The following is a 12,641-nucleotide window of genomic DNA, read 5'->3' as shown; positions in this document are numbered from 1 at the left end:
GTGTCACATACACATTGAAGCAGATAGATAATTTTACAATATTTACGCCTCATCAGCTTTTGTATTTATGACTATAATAATGCTCCAATGTGATCATTGAAGTTATTTGACCTTATATCCCTGTATTACTACGTGTATAACACATCTATGCAAACTCAATCCAGAACATAATATTACCAACTTGCACTGATATACAGTGAATTACTGCACTACATTCATAGTGTTGCTCAGTTCTCCGTTCTCATTTGATGTAATGTGCGTTATTATATTAAAAAGCTTGTATCCTTGTAGTTTATTTGTGTCATTTTAGTGAGAAGAAAAACGACTTTTTCCCTGCTTACATCTCGTAGATGTACTAAAATAATATATCTTTAGGAAACTAGCACCTCTTTAACGAATGGCACGAAACACTGATGGTTTGTTCAGTCTTACATGCATAATAATAATAATAATAATATTTGTATACTGCTTTAAAAAAAAAAGGTATTTAAGGCACTTTACATGGTAAACACAAACATTAAAATAAATACCAATGTACACAAGAGAGATGCCATTATGACTGCAATAACATTACAGTGGGCTTCTCAATAAACTGATCTATTTACGTAAGATAGCTTGTTTAAAATGTATTTTTCATTCCCAACAACAAGCCGGGAGCCTTACGTTTTACGACGTCACTGAACGCAACGCGCGTTACTTTAATAACAAACGTCACTAGTTAAGCTAACGAGGGGTAGCTTCGCAATCGAGCTATTCTGACCATATTTAGAAGCCGTTACATTAGGATTTAAATGAGGGGGGATGTTTACCCCCACCCCAGGTGCCCCTTAACAAGGTAACAGTTATCCATCTGCATACCAACGAGACGCGTCTACCTAGCTAACGTCAGTTAACTGTAACGGTTACGCTGCATTCAAAGACCCCCCCCAAACGGCGGTTGTCCGCGACGTATGGCGGCTTCCGCCCGATAACGGTTACCTCAAACATAATGCGGAGTCATGAGAAGACCGGGGCGAAGAGAGAGCGCAGCTAACGTGTCGCGTTATTCCGGGTGACAGCAGCCCGCTCGTTGCGCCACCACTTCTTCTTCTGGTCTTTTTTTGTTAGTGTGCGCGCGTGTGCGTGTGTTTTTTGTGTGTGTGTTTCTTCTCTCCCCCCTTTTTTTTTTTTTTTTTTGTGGCAGCGGTTCCCATCTGTGGCGGCAGGTCGGGGCTCCACAGCACCACCTAGCGGACAGTGCAGGGAACGTCACGTAAACGCCGACTGTCGTCATTCTACCGCACACACACACACACACACACACACACACACTCACACACACACACGCACACACTGGTAAAGGAGAGCGAAAGACACCAAGTTTGGCACAAAAGTGCACGTGGTGGAACGTGACCACGTACTTTTAATTAAGTACTGTACTAGTAGTAGGATGCACATTTGAAGTGGATGCACTTTACTTGAGTGTTTCCATTTAATGCAGTTAGCCTATTTCCAAGTTCTACTCCAATTCATTTCGGAGGCAAATGTTCTACTTTTTACTCTTTCATAAATCACCTCTGGCCATCTATCTATCTATCTGTCTGTCTGTCTGTCTGTCTGTCTGTCTGTCTGCCCGCCTGTCTGTGTCTATGTGTCTATGTCTGTCTGTCTGTGTGTCTATCTGTCTGTCTGTGTGTCTATCTGTATGTCTGTGTGTCTGTGTGTCTATGTCTGTCTGTCTGTGTGTCTATCTGTATGTCTGTCTGTGTGTCTATCTGTATGTCTGTCTGTCTGTGTGTCTATGTCTGTCTGTCTGTGTGTCTATCTGTCTGTCTGTGTGTCTATCTGTATGTCTGTCTGTCTGTGTGTCTATGTCTGTCTGTCTGTGTGTCTGCCTGTCTGTCTGTCTGTCTGTCTGTGTGTCTGCCTGTCTGTCTGTCTGCCCGCCTGTCTGTGTGTCTATGTCTGTCTGTCTGTGTGTCTGCCTGTCTGTCTGTCTGCCCGCCTGTCTGTGTGTCTGCCTGTCTGTCTGTCTGTCTGTCTGCCTGCTTGTCTGCATGTCTGTCTGTCTGTGTGTCTGCCTGCCTGTCTGTCTGTGTGTCTGCCTGTCTGTCTGTCTGTCTGTCTGCCTGCTTGTCTGCATGTCTGTCTGTCTGTCTGTCTGTCTGTCTATCTATCTAATCTGAAAAGTAAATAAAATGTGAAATAAAAAAGTGCAATATTCCGCTGTGAGTACAATAATAAAGTAGCAGAAATGTGCAAACATATAAGAAACAAATACGTGAATGTGTCCATGAGTGCACCGCTTGATGTACTTAGTTACTTCCCTCCACCGCGGTCCCTCCTCGACCCGCAGGGCCGACGTGTCAGTTAATAGGTTACTGTTTTGTTATTATCGCGATCGGGAATAGCGAACACCTCACGCGCTGGCCCGGTACCTGAGATTCAGTGACACATAATCTGATCCGAACTTTGAACCGAAGCCACATGGCTGAAAAACCCAGACGGCTTTACGACATCGCCGCGTCCTCCGTCCTCTGCGTCCTCCCTCTCCGTGCTGCTCCAGCGGTGGTTTCGACAGTCAGGTGAGCGCGCGGACGTGCGCGTGAACGTTCTGCGTAAGGGAGGGGGGGGCGGGAGCTTTCCACGGGAGCGCGCGCGGAGCCCGAAGCCATGGCGACAGCTTCTCCAGCGGAATATTTATCATTTCCTCTGCGGGACAGTTTGATTCGAGGTTAATTTACGAGTCGTTTTTTTTTTTTTCACCAGAGACCTCATGACGTCCTCCAGAGAAGCCCGTTCCTGAGGTAACGTACACCTGTCGTTAACCGGCAGCTAACCTTCTTTACGTTAATTGTTATGCTAACGTTAGCGCTGCTTCTCTGGCACGTATCAGTTAACTAGTAGCTAGCTAACCTAGGTCCGTAGGTTCTTTCTGCTCCGCAGAGCAGCGATGCTACGTGTCGTCACCTAACTAGCTAATAAGCAGCTAACGCCTTTTTACTTCTCACTTGACAGGTTAAAATACGAGTTACTTTACACGTTGAGATTGTTGCACAGAAAACATTGAAAGAGTTCGACTGCGAGAGCAACTTGTTTTTAATAGGACAACAAAAAGATGTCACGCTTCCAACTTGTTCTCAAGCAAAAGAGCTGGCTCCCAATACATATATACATGTTTGTAGGTATATTTGTATTCTATTGACTATATAGTTTTTGTTTTTTAAATCTCTACTGAGCCTTTTGTCTGTTCCAAAACATAATAGATCAACGTTTCCATTAGTATATCAGTATATTACTATGTCTTGTGGCTTATTCTTGGTCTTTTTCTCCATTATCTCAATATCACATCAAACTGCTAAATTATTTATTGTATTATGATCGCTTACTTTTAAGTATGTTGCAATCCGTTTTGTAATAATCCGGCCACACCTGGTCCAGATGGGATTAGCCCAGACTTTATTGTTTTTTCTAATGGCACCAGATGATGTTTGAAATTGCGAAATAACGCATGTGTAAATATTATTTATTATGCAAGAAATCGAGCCATTAAATGCTGTAATTTTCAAATTTCCTGAACCCAATGGAAAAAAACTTAAATGCAAGCCATGTTCGAAGGATTTACAGGCAGCCGTTGATTTCCGTATGGTTTTAAAATCATAAACACACTCTTGGAACTAGTGTTCCAGGAGTTGTCAAATCCATCACAGGAAACAAGTATGCATTCATTTTAAGTTCCACTATCTTTGTGGTGTAAAGCAGTGAATAACGTTCCGTGCTGACACAATTATCCCATTAATCAATTAGTCAGTGGTATCCGAGAAGCTTTCAGAGGCTGTAAAAATCCCTTTCTCCACTCATGACTTTGATACTCCTCCTCAGACTTGGATATGTTGCACCAGATGGAGTCGGACTCATCCAATGAAGGACCGGAGGCATCGATGGACCTTCTCTCTCTCCCTGAATCTCCTCCGTCGAAGCCCTCCGCCTCCGACATCTCAGAACACGAGTTCACGTGCCACTGTTGCTACGACATCTTGGTGAACCCCACCACCTTGACCTGCGGCCATAACTTCTGCCGCCACTGCCTGGCCCTGTGGTGGGAGTCCTCTCGCAAGAATGAGTGCCCAGAGTGCCGTGAGAAGTGGGAAGGCTTTCCTAAAATCAACATACTGCTGAGGTATGCCTTTCATAGCCGGATCATATCAGGGAATGACTGCAGTATTTACATTTCTCTCACGTACAGTAGAGAACAGAGACCTACTGACCACTTCTACAGAGAGAGTGTGTGTGTGTGTGTCACAGATGTAGTTCTTATACTTAATGTGTGATACTATAGCCAACCCACTTACTAAAACAGTACCTTACTTATAGAAACCTGTTTTTCTACAAAAAAAATTTTAATGTCAAGTTTGAAGCCAATGTTTAAACACAAGCAGCCGGTTTAGAACTCTCTAAATACAACGTCATCTCTGCAGATCTATAATTTATCTCCAGCGGTGCAGACGTGTCTTCAGCCTCCTCCACATCCAGCCAACTGGTCTTTACTATACTTATACTATACAAGTCGACCCAGCAGTTGAGGATGAATTGAGTTTTCTCCCGGCAGACTGGATGCTGGAGTTGGCTCGTCTGCCTAATAATCAATGATGAGTGATTAGTGAGACAGTACAACATGTGCGCCACATTACCTGGGTCCGACTTTCCCTTTCATATATTCTTTTATGTAGCAGTCTGTTTGCCCGGTCCAGCGTCGTTTCCCTTTCACACTATTCCAAAACAAAACAACTACTTAAAAAATATCTTTTTATTCTATTAAGAAATATCTTTTTTGTTCATTGGTGAGGAATTTAGAGAGCAAAAGGCCGAACAGATCACTATGGAAGTATGTGCTGGTGTTAGAAATGACCAAAAAATCATTTCCCTTTTCTACTTTTAATAAGTCAGAGGAAGCGAGCTGTATCGGCAAATAATTTGGCAAGTGAAGAGGTTTATAACAAATAGGTAGATAGATATGAATATGGCGAAGTAATGCGATACAACTATATAACAGTGTGAGTTGGGATTTATATTTGTACACTGTAGCGGACATTAGTCTGGGGAAGACTTTATTAGGCTGTTTTCACTTGTCTAGTAAGTAAGTTGTTACCTTTTCTAGATGTTTAAAAACACAAAACAGAATATGTATACATTTTTCCTCAATGTGGCTGCAGAGCATGAACTCGGTCGGTTGATGCGAAAGGGAAAAAAAAAAACACCCAAAATCTTTGACTTTCATCAATTTATTGCACTTGTGAACGTGACTCTCTCCTCTCCAGGGATGCAACTGACAAGCTGTTCAGTGAGGTCGTGCAGCGGAGGAGAGCGGAGATCCAGGCGAACCCCAACATCTCCCGGAGCTTGCTGGCCTTCCAGAGGTAAGCACAGTGTGACGTGTGACACAGTGCGATGCACGTCGTGTTGGTGTAAAGCTTTGGAGCAGTGTGTCGGCTTTGTATACTCTGAAAGGAGCACTCCATCAACGTGGCACCGCACTCACGATGGACAGAAAGTATAGACGAATAAAAGATGAAGTCCCTTTTTTAACATCCTATGCATCCTTCTTCCTCGTCAAAACCTGCCGCATACATTACCCACAATGCAACTCTCATCCCCGTGAACTTGCCCTGTGTCCGATCTGTTTTTTTTACATTTTTTTAATTGAATATCTTCATGTATTTTAGGTACGGGGACAATTTGGGTCGATCCAGGACAAACCAGCACAAAGGAGCAGGCTTCTTCTTCTCCGGAGTCCTGACTGCGCTCTCGTGTGTGGCTGTAAGTACACGGCGGAGGTTAAGAAACGAAAGAAGAGAGCGACGTACCGCTTGATCGGCGATGGGTTGAAATTATTCGTCTTCCATGATGGTCTTGCACCACACAAAAAAATAACCCTAATAATTCATTTTCAGTTGGATTTTAGTTTATTTTGAGATTTGTTTGAGTGAGATTGAGAGAAGGTCCTGTGACAAAAAATGATTTAATAGTCTGTTTTATTCTGAACATAGAATTTGAATTTAAATTTTCTATCAGTTAAAAACATAATAAGTAATACTTTTGGAAATCAGCCATCAGTGCAGCTCTGCTTCAACATGTTCTGTTCTGTTTCGAAATAATTCAACGGCTGTGTTTTGAGGTGGTTTGTAATATTTAAAAGTCACCACATTACTGGACGATGAGGTCAGCGTTCACATCATGTGGACAGATCATGTTTATTTTGTCCATGTGGCAGCTTTGACTTTGTGACTTTTGACTTTCTTGGCTTCGGTTCAGTGCACTGGAAAATAAAACACTCCCTGAAAACTGACATTTGTACAGTTTTAGCATTAGGTAATATATGCTTTGAAGTAATCACCCTGGAATAAGAACACCTAGTCATGTCAAGTGGACATTGAGCTTTACGGTAGGCCAGTGTGACTCTGTATGCCCACCAGTCCCTTGCTAGTCTGGGTCCACCTTCCTCACAGGCTCAGGTTGATCTCCAAAGACAAAGTCACAAGGACGTATAGGTGTGTATATATATTTATAGCTTTTTAGGCGAATTAACAGCACCTTCATTTTCCTTTAACGGAGCGAGCCCTTACGTTATTCATGCCAAGTTGACAGCTATCATGCACATGACTAATATTTGCCACGGTGGAGTTACAGTTGCTATTTTTAAACCTTAAGCTATCACGGTGCCAACTGGACACGTGGCTTCACAACTGGAAATGTTACGGTGGTGGCAATAAGTTGTCATCTACTGCAATCATATATGTGTATATATATATATATATATATATATAGTGCGCGTTTTTCTCACACGCACGATTTTCGGACAGTCCGCGAAACCCCCTCCGGAGAACGGCCGGTGTTACGGTTTAAGAAGCGACCGTGTTAACTGGCGACTTTGTCCGTTGTTGTCGTAGTTGGACAGCTGTTGAAAATAGGAAGAGAACACGTCGCTGCCCTCGTGAATGCCGCAGTGTTCAAGCGCTATACGTGAAAAGTCGCCAGTTAACACGGTCGTCTGTTAAACCGTAACACTGGTCAACGCCGAAATACCGCATCCGAAGGTTGTTTACGGTTTCTCCAGCCTAAGTGCGTGACGTCCAGCCCCACATAATTCGGCGTACATGGCGTAAGTGCAGCGTTAGATTTTTTCCGGACACTTTCATGGGATTGAAGTCCGCGAAACCCCCTCCGGAGAATGTCCCCGGTCCCGTGCTGGGATCCCAAATGGCTCATGACGTCACACAGGAGCTGAAGTCACAAGGCCAGGGGCAGCTTGTCAGCGCTGCTATGACAACGTCAGCGCATTCTCCACACAACAGCTCTCTCAGACAAACCTCTGCCATTTCCCAGCATGCAACGCACTAATAATAATATATCCTTTATTGATCCCTGTGGGTACATTCTTCTCTGCTTAGTTATTAAGGAGCAGTGGGCTGCAGTGAAGCGCCCCGGGAGCAACTGGGGGTTCAGTGTCTTGCTCAAGGACACTTCAACATGGGGAGAGCGGGGATGGAAGTGGGTACCTTGTGGTTACGGGACTCTCCCCACTGAACTACAGCCGACTAATGTGTGCACACCATTCAGTGGTGAGAAGTATGCTGATGCCATTGTAAAGCTACAGGAGGAATTGGATCACAGGTTTGCAGACTTCAAGACACACAGAGACACTTTTCAGATGTTTGCTGACCTTCTCCTTCGATGTGCAAGGTGCCCTCCTGTGCTTCATGTGGAGCTCATGGACCTGCAGTGCAACTCTGAACTCAAAGCCAAGTTCAGGGAGGTGAGTGGACGAGCAGACAAGCCCCCACCTTCCCTGAGCTTTCCAGGATGTTCAAGCGGACCATGAGCCTTTCTGGGAGCACATATCTGTGTGAAAAGCTCTTCTTCCAACATGAACTTTAATAAAGTCAAAGTACAGGTGATGAGCATCTTCAAGGCAGACTGAGGGTCTCCCTCAAGCCCAATGGGGCTCAGCTGTGTGAGAGGAAGCGCTGCCAGGTCTGTGGCAGCGAGGAGTAGACAAGAGAAGCCCATGTTCTGAAGAACCCGTTCAACCATTCATGTTCTGAAGAACCGTTCATGTTCTGAAGAACTCGTTCAATATATATATATATAAATAAATAAATACATTTGTGTGCAAGCCTGTAATTCCCCTCCTCCTCCTCACCAACACCAGCCCTGTGAACCTTTTCCTTTGCCTCTGTTCTCCGGACCTTCTTGGTGCCTCCGTGCTCCTCCAGGTTCTGGTGCTGGTGTTCTACTGGAGCAGCGGCGCGGTGGAGCCGCACGACCTGCTGATCAGTAAACCAGTGTCTCACTGGGAGCCGGAGGAAGTCGTATCCTGGCTGGAACACCTGGGGCCCTGGGCCCAGCTCTACAGGGAACCCTTCCAGCAGGAGAACGTCAACGGCAGGTAAGAGGTCACCTCTCCCCCCCCACACCCCCACGTCGTGGATCCATATGCTCACCCGACATGGCGTTGTCTTCTCTGCTTCAGGCTGCTGTTGATGCTGGGGGACGAAGAGCTGTCGAAACCTCCTTACAACATCGAGAATCAGGCTCACCGACGGGCCGTTCTGGCGGAACTGGACCGGGTTAAAATCCTCGGGGTCAAACCTCCGCAGAACCTCTGGGAATACAAGGTTAGGGCTCTTTTTATTTCTGCTCCGCCGCGACAGTGAAGATGTTTGGCGTTTTGACACAAAACAACGGACACACTCCGTATCCTCCTCTCCGCCTTCGTCCAGGTCACCAACGCCGGGAAGTCCCTGTTCCTGCTGTACGCTCTGAAGCGCACCCCTCGCCTCACGCTCTTCTACTTGTATATGTTCGACTACTCGGAAACCTTCCTGCCCTTCCTGCACACCTGCTGTCCGGCCATCACGCACATCGGCCAGTCCATGGAGAGCAGCTTCCTCAGCGCACAGGTGACATTTTTGAGAACTGCGTGTAGTTTTCCTCCCGGTTCATCAAAATAAAGTAAGGCAGTCATTTTAGGTGTGTGTGTGTGAACATGTACAGGTGTAAGAAAAATAATCCAATCAAACCAAGTGACCTAGAGAGGAGAGAGAGAAAATAGAGTTTCATCAAATATTACACAAGATCAACATGCTGCATATCTTTTTGGAGAATGTTTGACCGTACAAACTCAATGACCCCTAATGTTGTCGGGTTTTGTCTCGAGCCTCTTAACAGTTGGGATTTTATTCTGGAGGTAAAACGGAGGTGGTGGATCCAGGTCATCGTGCCCCATGAAACGCACGCTGGAAAATAAAACAAACAACATTAGAATATTTAGCCAAACTCAAAATAAATATAATGAGGTCACTGTAAAAAAAAAAAAATATATATATATATATATATATATATATATATATAACTTTGTCTCTGACGTTCACGGCCCGTAATAATTTATTTTTTTTGTCAGCTGGAGCCCAGTTGGCGACAGTGGGCGGAGTTCCTGGTGAAGTACCTGCTGCTTCCGTACCAGCTGATAGCGGAGTTTGCTTTGGACTGGCTGGCCGTCCACTACTGGACGTCTCGCTTCATCATCGTCAACGCCATGCTGCTGTCGGTGCTGGAGGGCTGCGCCCTGTGGAGACTCTGGACGAGAGCCACTATCAGGTAGACCTACATATCTCAGAGGATTAAAAATAAAATAAATTATATAACATTTTAAATGCCTTTCACGCAACTTGCGTACAGTTGTTAGAAGTTTTCACAGCAATGCAAGAAGGAATTCTGATCTCTTTTAAGTTGCTCTAAGCAGCTTATAATATATTTAGTTGTTGATTTTATAAAAAAAAAATTGAACAAAGAAAATAGCCATTTAATAATTGTATTTCTTGATTATTTTTAATTGTGTGTTTTGTGATGATATATATGACGACAAGAAAGTAAGAGGATACCATTTAACATGCCTGACAGTCAACAGCGACTTTGTGGCGTGTTATTCGGGGACGGTTCTGTGTCGGTCGGTTCCCACGTGCACTAACTGGTATCGTCCAACGTCTCTTCAGGTCTCTGCCGCGCAAGATGTGGAACCACTTGTGCAAGATGTTGTCTCAGGGCTTCGCCTTCGCCCTGCTGTGGCCTTTTGTCCCCCAGTTCGTGTGCAACTGCCTCTTCTACTGGGCTCTCTACTTCAGCCCCATCATCAACATCGACCTGGTGGTGCAGCAGCTCATGCACCCGGAGACGCAGGCGCCGTAAAAAAAAAAAACACACACACACACACACAAAAAAATACGCGCCCCAAATCACGGCGCGCGCAGTTCAAGGCACATGGGAAGAAAAATAACGACAGAAATCTGGACGCTGAGGAGGAGAAGTGTTTTTTTTTTAAATAGCAGTACGCTCACATGTCTGGCTTATTTGCTGCTTCCTCGTCTTGGTCTCTCTTCCTGGACGGTCGCCACCGCGGAAACAAGACGCTCGCCAAGCGAGTGAAGGACCCAACCGAGAAGTTCAAACGTCATCGGTTTTTAGAAGAACTGCGGCGCGTTTCCGGTGCACGGTGAGATTTTTTTTTAAAAATGTTTATTGTTATGCACACAAAACAAAGTGTTGATGAATGATTTCTTTTATCTTGGCACGAAGATCCACAACCCGGTTTGAATAACGCGGCATCATAAGCGTATGTAAATGAATTTCAATGGGTTCTCCGTGTGTTTGCTGCGGTTCTTCGGGACTTTCTCGGTGCCACACAAAGAATTCCCGGTGTTTCGAGGGTTCGGTGACGTCAAAACGTCTTTCTTTTTTTTTTTCCGATCAAATGCGTTCATTTCTGAATTCACGTGGCACTTTAGATTTGAACTCAAATGTACGTTTCTTTGATTTGATCTCATTTTTAAGTGGAAACCGTTCGTCGTTTATTTTTATTTTTCTGGTACAGCCGACAAAACATTTCGTTGCACTTTTTGTTTTGTGTGTTTTTTTAATTTTTTATTCAGAAACATTTTTGTTCGCAGTATCCGTTTTTCATTTGATGGGTTGGGGAAGAGCCGATGAATGAATTATTTTTTTTTTTTTACGTTGTTCATTTGCACTTAAAAAGTTCTACACTGTGATTTTAGTTATTCTATGTTCTATAATGACAAAGGACAAAATAAAAGATTTTTAAATAATGTTGTCCTTTTTTACGTGGATTTGTTTTTTTTTTCTCATGACCGGAGTAATTGCTGGACAATTTAAATTACATGGAGATCATTTTGTTTATAAAGATGGGGATGAGATGATCTGAAGAAACATTGATTATTAAACAAATAATATTTCAGTATAGTAGCTGTCCACAGTTATATAACACTAGATTTAATTTAATCCATGGGGGGACATTAACATCACAGCAGAACTGATAATTGACTATTTAAACTGAGTTTTAAACATTGCAGTACATATCTAAAATATCACTCCTCCTGCTGTCTCTATTATTAATGCACAATGAGCAATGCAACACTTTGTCCAGAAAGATATGTTTCCTAGCTCCTGGATCGGATCGAGGTAAATTAATCCATAAAACTATTACTTTGCATAGGTCCTTTGTGCACAGGTATAGTGTTGTGTATCCTATTAGGCTTATAGGACATTATTAGCGCATGGCTTATAGTATAAGCCAATAATCTATTTTTACATAATATGTATTGTATAATCTTCTAAAGAGTATCATGTACGTTGTGTATTTAAAATGTTGTTTTTTTGTGTTTTACATTGAAAGTGACTTGGTCCCCGTACAGATGTGTTGCATAATAATACAACTTGAATTTGCGCGAATAAAATAAAATTTGACGAAGTAACTAAAACAGAAAAAATCAAACAACATAGAATAAATTAAATGGAAAAAAAGGATGGTTGTCTTCAGGGTTTAGGGGGGGGGGGGGCTGTGTAAATAAAGTTTCATTGATTGAAAGCTGAAGAACGAGCGCCCTCTAGCGGCCGGTCGCCATAACAACGTAAGGGACCGTCTAAAAAAAGCACGAAAGACCCGAAACGCAAAAAAACGATTAACAGCGCACAAATTAAAACGTTATAAATCCCCGAAGGTCCATTTGAATCCCCGTTAACGAAAACGACGTATTTATTTTTCGTCGAACCTCTTCCGCCGCCATTAAAACGGGCCCGCCTCCTTCAAACGGCGTCGCGAGCCCTTCGCCGTCGCTCCCTGACGTCATTTGTTGCGGAAGTGAAAAGTCTACGTGGGGAAGAAAGGTTGGTTCGACCGCGTTTGGAGTCGTTCGCATGCTTTACGCACCACCGGGGACCCATGTCCAATCCGGGTTAACTCCGTCCCCCCCCCCCGTCCCCTCCGCTGTGGAAGCAAGCCTCCCCCCGCCCCCCCCCCTCCCACCTCGTTAGGCAAATGGACGCGTTGAGTCGTGGCCGGGGCGTATAAATGGGACGCGGAGCCGACCGCCTGTAATGCTGCGCCGGGTGCGGCAGTCTCTCCGGCAGGTGCTGTTTCTGATGGCCCGGAGACCTGGTCTACTCTGCGGGACTATCGTGCTCGGCGTGCTGCTCTTACTGGCCGTCAGGTTCACGTGCAGGTAGGTGAGACACGCGCGGCGCGTGGCGTCAACGGCGAACGGCTTCTTTTACACGTTATAGCTAGATAAGTTTTTTTTAGTTTTTTTTTT

At 44.3% G+C, this 12,641-nt stretch overlaps 2 protein-coding genes across 4 annotated transcripts in view; both read left to right on the top strand.

Annotated features, from left to right (window-relative positions):
- The first annotated feature begins 679 nt into the window (after positions 1–679).
- On the top strand, positions 680–11,138 carry LOC117751418 (bifunctional apoptosis regulator-like). 2 transcript variants are annotated; one of them, XM_034563395.1, is made up of 10 exons: positions 680–835; positions 2,749–2,786; positions 3,862–4,159; positions 5,298–5,396; positions 5,703–5,796; positions 8,253–8,425; positions 8,510–8,654; positions 8,760–8,939; positions 9,440–9,636; positions 10,032–11,138. In XM_034563395.1, exons 3-10 carry the CDS (start codon positions 3,870–3,872, stop codon positions 10,222–10,224), a joined length of 1,371 nt encoding a protein of 456 aa, XP_034419286.1. In that variant the 5' UTR covers positions 680–835; positions 2,749–2,786; positions 3,862–3,869; the 3' UTR covers positions 10,225–11,138. The 2 variants fall into 2 exon arrangements, with proteins under 2 accessions (XP_034419286.1, XP_034419201.1); XM_034563310.1 differs by lacking the exon at positions 680–835 and having other exon boundaries at positions 2,615–2,786.
- A 1,215-nt stretch (positions 11,139–12,353) lies between these two features.
- Positions 12,354–12,641, top strand: part of txndc11 (thioredoxin domain containing 11) — a 7,996-nt gene continuing 7,708 nt past the window's right edge. Inside the window, exon 1 of one of the 2 annotated variants that reach the window (XM_034559126.1) lies at positions 12,354–12,551. In XM_034559126.1, the coding sequence (XP_034415017.1) occupies positions 12,427–12,551 (125 nt within the window). In that variant the 5' untranslated portion in view covers positions 12,354–12,426. The remainder of the gene's footprint in view (positions 12,552–12,641) is intronic. The other variant, XM_034559207.1, reaches the window with a different exon arrangement.

This window comes from Cyclopterus lumpus, chromosome 1, assembly GCF_009769545.1.
Source record: "Cyclopterus lumpus isolate fCycLum1 chromosome 1, fCycLum1.pri, whole genome shotgun sequence".
Classification (NCBI taxonomy): domain Eukaryota; kingdom Metazoa; phylum Chordata; class Actinopteri; order Perciformes; family Cyclopteridae; genus Cyclopterus; species Cyclopterus lumpus.
This window is presented reverse-complemented; position numbering and strand designations above follow the sequence as displayed.